General features: G+C 41.4%; 1 protein-coding gene across 2 annotated transcripts; it reads left to right on the top strand.

Moving 5' to 3' along the window:
• Nucleotides 1-1238: 1238 nt before the first annotated feature.
• On the top strand, nucleotides 1239-6927 carry LOC129327001 (killer cell lectin-like receptor subfamily F member 2). Of its 2 annotated transcripts, none has more exons than XM_054975366.1 (4): nucleotides 1239-1279; nucleotides 2404-2558; nucleotides 3415-3527; nucleotides 6640-6927. In XM_054975366.1, exons 1-4 carry the CDS (start codon nucleotides 1267-1269, stop codon nucleotides 6791-6793), a joined length of 435 nt encoding a protein of 144 aa, XP_054831341.1. In that variant the 5' UTR covers nucleotides 1239-1266; the 3' UTR covers nucleotides 6794-6927. The 2 variants fall into 2 exon arrangements, with proteins under 2 accessions (XP_054831341.1, XP_054831340.1); XM_054975365.1 differs by lacking the exon at nucleotides 1239-1279 and adding an exon at nucleotides 1726-1982.
• The last annotated feature ends 2406 nt before the right edge of the window (nucleotides 6928-9333 follow it).

Here is a 9333-nt window from a genome sequence, read left to right as displayed (position 1 = left end):
TGGGCTGTTAAACAAAAATAAACTAATAAACCCTATTTCTATATATAACCCAGCACTCAAAGCACATAGTAAAATTAATACTTACTATCCGTTGCCATCTCTCCTCACACACCACAAACAGTTCTGAGCACTGAGTAATCGACAGATACAGTTACTCAACGACCCACCCCGTTATTTATAGTGCCTCCCTTGGGTTACATCATGTATGATTCTTAAAGGGGACGTTCTACTATGGACACATATTGTTCTTCAAAGTAATAAATACACTGTGAGTTCAATGACCAAATGTCACAATAAAACAAAGCTGGAAGTGTAAAGGGAAAAAATCCTCTTATCCAAGTCTCTAGGGTCATTATGTTTTCTAATGATTTTATTTATAGCCCCCGTCATGGATGTGTACTCCAAGGACCATTTGATTCTCGTGTTTACCTGACGGGTTTTAGGCTGCAAAAGTACCTCGCGCAAGGTGGATAGAAAACATTGGCATTTGGTGAGTGGGATCACCGGATGTGAGCAACACCCTCTAGCGGGTCTCAGAAGAACCAGAAGCCTTAAAGACATTTTAGTTAGATCCGAATATTGTGGAGCTGCCCCCGTTCGTTCTCTGCCCACTGGACACTTTCCATGTGGGGACTGTTCAGTATGTAACTTGATGGTGGAATTACCGAGTCTAATAACACTCAAGAGAACTTTTCCATTGAGGTTCTCTACATGTAAATCTTCCAGTGTTGTATATATTATTCAATGTGGTTGCCGCCTTAACTATGTTGGCAGCACCACGCGCCAATTACGCGTTCGGATTCAGGAACATCTGTCTAGGATTAAGAATAACGTCAGGGAGGCTCCTCTAGTTGAACACTTTCTATCTAGCCATAATGACCCTAGAGACTTGTCAGTTTCAGTATTGGAGGTATTAGATGCAGAATGCACCACTAAACTTTTACAATCTGAAAGTAGATGGATTTTCGAGCTCAAGAGTTTGAGTCCAGGGAGGTTGAACCTTTCCATTGATTACTCCTGCTTTCTTGGATAAGAGGATTTTTTCCCTTTACACTTCCAGCTTTGTTTTATTGTGACATTTGGTCATTGAACTCACAGTGTATTTATTACTTTGAAGAACAATATGTGTCCATAGTAGAACGTCCCCTTTAAGAATCATACATGATGTAACCCAAGGGAGGCACTATAAATAACGGGGTGGGTCGTTGAGTAACTGTATCTGTCGATTACTCAGTGCTCAGAACTGTTTGTGGTGTGTGAGGAGAGATGGCAACGGATAGTGAGTATTAATTTTACTATGTGCTTTGAGTGCTGGGTTATATATAGAAATAGGGTTTATTAGTTTATTTTTGTTTAACAGCCCATAGATACTATCCCTGGAAGAAGAAGATCCGAAACGGGAATTGAAAATGAAAGCTGAAGCCCGTCGGCTAGTTATGTCTTTCTGACTCCATCTACAGACATATGGACTGTTCTTTCCTCTGTTTGCACTCTCCACCTCCAGTTGAGCCTATCACTGTATATGTATGAATTTTTGTAATTATCCTTGGCGACAGACCTCCTTATTGTGTTTATGGAATTTCTGTAGACTGCTTTGCACATAATTGCACTTTTGCACTTTTGCATAAAATTATTATATATATTTTTCATTGCTTGTGTTGTTCTCCGGTTTGTATTTGACGTTAGACAGTGTAGATGACTGACATTGTGTGAGCCACGTAGTTATATTTGGTATCAGATTGCAATATTTTCCCACATCACACAGATACACATGCTGCAAGCCAGTGGCTATCAGTGTTTGATTCACTGATAAGTATGCCTGCCAAAAGGGTAGTGAAAAACAAAAACTAGAAAAGTGAAGACAGTCACCCTTCACTGCAGAAGAAAAAAAATGGGACAAGCCAGCTGTCCAAACTAGCAAATGTCTATTGACATGGAATTTGGCAGTATTCCTGCTCTTAATCTTTATCAGCCTGCATCAGGTAAGTGGCAATCGAGGGAGAAGCCAAAGAGTCCTGGAAGTACCATACTGAAGCAATGTATACGCAAGAAGGATCTGGCAGTATGGAGTAATTCAAGAACTAACCACGGGTAGATTTACACCCGTGCATTAAAATATGTCCATATTTATTATCATTTATTGTGAGACCTCATATGCCCCAAACTAGCATTAACCAGTGTTTGGAGTGCAGAAACTTTATGGATTATTAATCATGTCAATTTTCAGTAATGTTAAATTTTGTTCAGTTATGTAAATAGGTTTTCTTTGTTTATCATTTGCTCTGAATTTAATGTACTCTGGGTCAATAATTATAAAAGATTGCTAACTCTGTATTATGAACTCGACTCCTTGTCAAACAAACTGAAATAGTGTAATGTTGGGAAATCTCTTTATTCTCATAGAGATCTCTGAGTGTAAACTCTGTCCCATGAACTGGGTGTCAAAAAAGGGAAAGTGTTATTGGTTTTCCGAAGAGACGAAGAACTGGTTTGAGGCCCAGGACTCTTGTTCTAGGAAGAATGCCCATATGATTGTGTTCCAGAACTCGGAAGAAATGGTAAGAGGCACAGTATGGCTTGATCAAAAAGAGTCCAGTAGCACCTTTAAGACTAACCAATTTTATTATAGCATAAGCTTTCGAGAATCAAGTTCTCTTCATCAGATGCCCAGTTTTGATCAGGCATCTGATGAAGAGAACTTGATTCTCGAAAGCTTATGCTGTAATAAAATTGGTTAGTCTTAAAGGTGCTACTGGACTCTTTTTGATTTTGCTACTACAGACTAACACGGCTAACTCCTCTGGATCTATGAGTATGGCTTGAAAATCATTAAATTTATGGTGGTTTCTAGTGACTGTCTAAGGGACTCAATTAGACAATGCAAGTTATACCCAGTTCAACTCATGTCACACGTAGCAATCTCGTTGAGTCCTACAAGTCTAACACAGACATCTATTCGGTAAGGTTCTCAGTGTTAGAGATAGAACTACATATTGCCTCAGCAACCACTATTTCCATATGTGCTAGGTAATAGCAATGTGAGAAGAGGGTATTGCAAAGAAGTTATGGTTGTTCTAATTGGGTCTACTCAGATGCAAGACCCATTTTTTTCACAATCTAGCTTACTCCTAAAATAGTGTTCTTAGGCTTACCGCCTTTCTCCTCCTTCCTTGACCACCTCTTGAAAAAAACAATTTTTGGTTTAGAGAGGGAATAGTACATGCACAGGAGTTGTTTTTCCTAGCAATGCCCTACCCAGTTTCTGCCGATATACAGGTCCTAGCTGGATTGGGGTGACTCATTTCCCTACCAATAGTTACTAATTTGTTCTGAGCTCAGATCTGGGTGGTTTAAAGCATACGCACCTGGTATCAGTGGCTGAAGGCTCTGTGTATTATGGTCTTCTTCTGGCAGAAATTCATCCAGAACATCATCCAAGGAAACTATCGTTTTTGGATTGGACTTAACTTTACATCTACATGGAAGAACTGGACCTGGGTGGATGGTTCATTGTTAAATCAAACATTGTAAGTTTCCCTTTGTCTTCACTGTATAAATAATTATTTTTATAATTTGATTCACTGTGATGTTAATAGAAGCAACATGATCATTTATTAAAATATTTAATTCATTAAAATATTTATGTACCACTTTTCCTCTTGGCTCATGGTGGGCAATAGTTGGAATTATGAATGCACCAATTCTTCCAACCTTGATGATTTCTGTAGATTGCATGTCATTATTTTCTACCATTATGCCAAGATCTCAAGAAAGCTCCCATTTTAAGAACTGTGCTTATATACCACTCTTCTAGACAGATTACTGCCTCACTCAGACCAGTGAACAAAGTCAATGTTATTATCCCCCAAAAATAGCTAGGGAACTGGGGCTGAGAGAAGTGGCGTACCCAAGCCAGTTTGGTGTAATGCTTAAGAGCGTGGGACTAATCTGGAGAACTGGGTTTGCTTCCCCACTCCTCCACTTCAAGCCAGCTGGGTAACCTTGGGTCAGTCACAGCTCCCTCAGAGCTCTCTCAGCCCCACCCACCTCACAGGGTGTTTTGTTGTGGGGATAATAACATACTTTGTAAACCGCTCTGAGTGGGTGTTAAGTCATCCTGAAGGGTGATATATAAATCAAATGTTGTTGTTGTTGTTATTACTGAGCTCACAGCAGTAATAGAATTCAAACCAACATAGTGCTAATTTGCAACCTAACCACTTAGCCATTATGCTACACTTCCCAACACCACAGGGTAAAATCAAGCTAGTAAAACAAAAATTATGAGCAAATCAATCAAGGAGAAGCAAAAATAATAAATCAGAGCAGAAAGATGAGTGTACAGTTTCATTCCAAGAGACCACTGAAACATGATTGTCTTCATGTACCAGCTAAGGACTAATAATGAGTGATGTGAGAGTACACCCAGAGACAGTGTTGCACAAATCCCTGCTCAGGTGAACCCAGTACATCTCAGATGGGAGGGACATGTGCAGCAGAGCCTCCAAGGAAATCTTAAATTTCAGGTAGGCTCATACAGAGGAAAGCAGCCCTTCATGTACCCTGGACCTAGATTGCTCATGACTAGACATGGGCACGAACCGCATTATGAACCAAAAAAACCCACGAACCATTTGATTATCTGTTTGCGAACCGGTGGTTCATGAGGGTCCATGGCCAATGAACCAGCATTCATTGGAATCCTGGTTCGTTGCATTCGCCCATGGTTCGTGAAGCCAGACAGTCAGGCACCATCAATAAATTCCCTTGGAAATGGAGCTGGGGGAATGCCTGAACTCTGTCTGCACTCCTTCTGTCACCCTGGAAACCCGAATCGAATCCCAGCTTACCTTGATCAGCAGGTCTTCCTTCCAACCATGGAGCTGCAAATTGGTTACAATTGGTAACATTGGAGAAGACACCCGGGGGGAGGGAGGGGGAAGGGAGGTGTTCTGTAGCCATGGGCACTCCAATCTCATCCCTGCAAACCCTGATAGGCAGTTCTGATGGCCAACCCCTTGTACACTGGGCCAATGTCAACTGGTGGCTGTAATTGTATCGAATGGGAGTTTCCTAGGGGCCTCGGATTGGAGAGGGTATAACTCCAAGATTCCTATTGCAATCTTGACCAAACTTGGGTGCTGGCTAGAGGAGAGCCTGCTAAACACTCCCTGGGAATATGGGCTCTCTAAGTCTAAAGGGGACCGTTCTGATGCTCATGAATCACGAACCTTGTACCGGTTCATCAGCGGGAAATGTTCGTTTCGGTTCGTTAGTTCGGGTGCAGTGGCGGCACTAAACCACGAACCACTGGTTCGTTAAATTTTTTTGGTTCATGCCCATGTCTACTTATGACTTTGTAGATCAAGCACAATACCAGCACTTCAATCTGGAAATACACAGGAGGCCAATGTTGCGACACTGGTATGATGTATGTGGCCCATTCAGACGGGAGCGTTCATTTGAACCAACTAACGGTTTTGAAAAGCAGCCCCATATAATCTTCATTGCTGCAGTCTAATCTAGTCACCGCTACAGACAACTTTCTTTGGCTTGGTCCTTAATTAACTCCCGCAAGAGGTAATGTAAATCTCCTCTGGTAACTCCCTCCTTCCTATTATATGGTTGGGGAGAACTTGGTGCAGCCCCTGACAAAGTTAAATTTTCCTGCCTCTGCTCTTGTAGAAGGAGGAACTTAGTGATATTTGTGTACATTCTCTGAATCTGTCTGGGCGTGGTACATAGAAATCACAGAAATGGCACTGCAAACACGCATGCACCACCAGCTGTTCTCCAATAAAAGTACAGAGGAACCATTTCGTTCTGGTCCAAAGAGTTCTGGAGGAAAATGGTATGAATTCACTCTGGAATGTGGAAGTCCTGGCAATCATGGCTCCATTCCAGAAATTCTCCTACACTAGCTGGCTCTTGGATAAATTTAGAAAGGATCCCTGCTCTTGATTCAAGGTTAAGGTCCAATAGCACCTTAAAGACCAACTAGATTTCCAAGGTGTGAGCTTCCAAGAGTCTCAGCTTCCTTCCTCAGATACAAGTGGGAAAAGGAAGGACTCCTTTCTTTTTCCATTCCTCCTATCTGTCAATGGGAGCTTCAGCTCTCAAAAGCTCACACTCTAGAAATCTAGTTGATCTTTAAGGTACTATTGGACCTGAATCTTGCTCTTCTAGTACAGACCCAACACAGCTAACCACCTGAAACTACTCTTGATTCAGTTACTCAAGCTTCTATTGAACAAGTAGGGACATTTATTAAAAGTCTTCAGTGACTGAAAAATGTCTGAGAGGTATAATCTGTGTCAGGCTACACACATCATTTACCAATGCTGCAGTAATACAGACAAGACTACTACTATAAGAACTTTGTCATAATAAGGGCTGAGTACCTCTATAGAAAATTGGAAGAGAAGGCACTGCCTCTTCCCTTACTCTGGCATGTTACGTGATCTGGGCCAAGGTATGTTCCCTTATTTAAATTGCAGTTCTTCCATAGGTTGGTTCTGCATTCCTCTGCTGCTGTAAGGTGCAGCCTAGCACATCCTATGAATCTTATGGAACACAGCAAACCCTGCTGTCAGAACCACATTACATGTTGCATTGTTGGCTTCTCATTTCATTCCACAGGTTTCCAATAACTCTCCCAAAAGACGGACATAGATGTGGAGTTCTTAAAGTCAATCAGGTTCTTTCAGAAATGTGCAATGATCAATTTAAATGGATTTGCAAGAAGGATGCTGTTCTAATTGACCACACGACACTGAAAAGAGGCTTGCTTTAATACATCAACAGAACACCCTTCCTGGGACTGCAAGATTCAACTGTAGGCAGAGGTTCAAGAGGATGACTTCATTCAGTCCCCATTTATGTTCTTCAATATTATGTCTTTGCATTCTCAGTTACAAACCTTCCCAACAATCAAACAGGTACTTTCAATAAAAAGGTCTCTACCCAACTTCCACTTCTTGGCCAGCAAATTTGGTTTTATATATAAGGCTGCTTTTTCAGGTGGCATGAACTCACTTTGAAGAGCAATTAACTTTGAATGTACATTGTGATCAGTGTAGCTTTCTCCTTCAGTGCTCCCACTTCCTATTTTGGGGGAGCTGTTGGGAAGGCCAATCCACCTACTCCATGTTTCACAGCGTGGAAGGGATCATGCCATTCGAAGAGGTCCTGGGATGATCCTCCATTAGCAGTGAGCCATATTTCAGATACAAGACATGATTCCCTGGATGTATTGTTGGAAGCTGCCTTAAGCCCGCCTGTGGGAAGGGCAGGGTATAAGTCAAATAAATAAACACAGGCGGGTTCCAGGTATTCATGCAGTTCAAATAGGCAGCTGACCTGAAGACACTGAACTGGGTGGAAAGATGGAACAAAAATGTTTAAAATGAGTTAAATGAATAAATTTACACCTGGCCAGACTACAGATTATATGTTTGGATGCTGTCTCATGAAAAATATCCTGATATTGAAAATTAGGATGTCATTGAATAAGTCTGGTTCAGCATCTTCTCTTAAGAGTCAGTTTTTTGTGTGTAGTGATCTTTTCAGTAACTACTAGGGAACCAAGGATTTGGCTGGTTACCTGTAATCTTAGCTGATGTGGTCCTGGAACATTTTTAGAACATAATCTACCATAGGTGTGCACTATACCCACTCAATGGTCTTTTGCATCTAACTGCAGTATACAGAATCATGCTAACCAAATTTTAAAAGACACTGTGAACCCAAGAACTATTAAAACAAATTCAAATCAGACAGAGCTTGAAATATTGAAAAAAGTAAGAATATAGTAACAGTAGAAACAGTAAGAATACAAATTCTATTAAGACCCAGTTTACTTCTGCAAACCATACAAAATATACTGGATGCATATGAAAATCAAATATAACAACATTCAATTTATATACCACCCTTCAGGACAACTTAATGCCCACTCAGAGTGGTTTACAAAGTGTTATTATTACCCCACAACAATCACCCTGTGAGGTGGGTGGGGCTGAGAGAGCTCCAGAGAACTGTGACTCGCCCAAGGTCACCCAGCTGGCTTTTGTGGAGGATATAATCAGATACCATCAATATTCCCAGGGCTCATTTCAAGGGGGAACACATAGGAACGCAGTTCCGGCAGTTCCCCAAAGAGGTCACTTGACAGGTGGCCCTGCCCACCTGACTCCCAGCCATTTTGGGCCCATTTTGGCCTGGATTGGGGCCAAAACAGCCCGGATCCGGCCTCTGACGGGTGGTGGATCACTCTCCCACTCAGCAGCAGCCTGATCCTGACCATTTTGGGCCCTTTTTCAGCCATTTTCAGCCCCTTTTTGCCATTGTGGGCCCAGTTTCGGCCCTGAATGGCCAGGATTGGGTCTAAAACAGCCATGACAGGTGATGTCAGGGGGTGTGGCACATGCAAATCAGTTATGCTAATGACACACTTCTGGTGCTGGCAAGGAGCATAGCATATGCTAATGAGTTATGCTAATGAGTTCTTCCAGCTCTTTTTCTACAAAATGACCCCTGAATATTCCCAAATCCCCCAAATGGTTGGAAAGGACCTGGTTGTAAAGTTACATTACAAATAAGCAACACAAGATCCACTCTGTGGTTGTTTGTTCAGACTGTACAGAGTTTCTCTAAGCAGGCCACAGTGTGGCTCACTGTAAATTCCTTCCTATGAGTTGAAGCCCAAACATCACTTCTCACCCATGAACCACCCAAATCCCCCCAGAATTACAGATCATGTCAATTTAAGCGATTCTGTGTTTTGACATAAAACTGAAAAACTATTGTAATAAGAATCAGGTTTAAGAGTAGTGGTGACCAACCACAAGAAGCAACAGTGACAGAACAGATGAGAGATTACCCTTCTGCAGGTTAAAAAAGTCTCTTAGCAAATTAGCAGTCTGCAAAGTAGTGCACCCACAGAGCAAAGGAAACAAAAAATAGTTAAAATACCAAAAAAAAAAATCATATTTGAATTTCACTTAGCTAAGGTCTGTTGGCTGTTACAAATATGGACAGCTGCAAGGATGCTATTTCTTTGGTTTCTGTCTTTTTTAAAAACCAATTTGCCCATCTACTGAGCAATCTTTCATGACATAAAGACAGTAATTCACATGACCTAAAACAACCTCTTCTGGCAAAAACTAAGTTTGGCACTAAATCCATCACAGTAAACATCCCTCATCTCTAGACGTTGCCACAGGCTTTAGATCTTTCAGCCCCACCTTTCAATCTCCAAGATAGAGGAGTCTTCTCCCAAAAATTAACATCTTAAATAAGGTATTTTGTTCTTTAAACTGCCAAGCCTCTGCT

Source organism: Eublepharis macularius, chromosome 4 (assembly GCF_028583425.1).
Source record: "Eublepharis macularius isolate TG4126 chromosome 4, MPM_Emac_v1.0, whole genome shotgun sequence".
Lineage (NCBI taxonomy): Eukaryota > Metazoa > Chordata > Lepidosauria > Squamata > Eublepharidae > Eublepharis > Eublepharis macularius.
The sequence above is the reverse complement of the archived record's forward strand: the minus strand, read 5'-3'. Positions and strand labels throughout refer to the sequence as shown.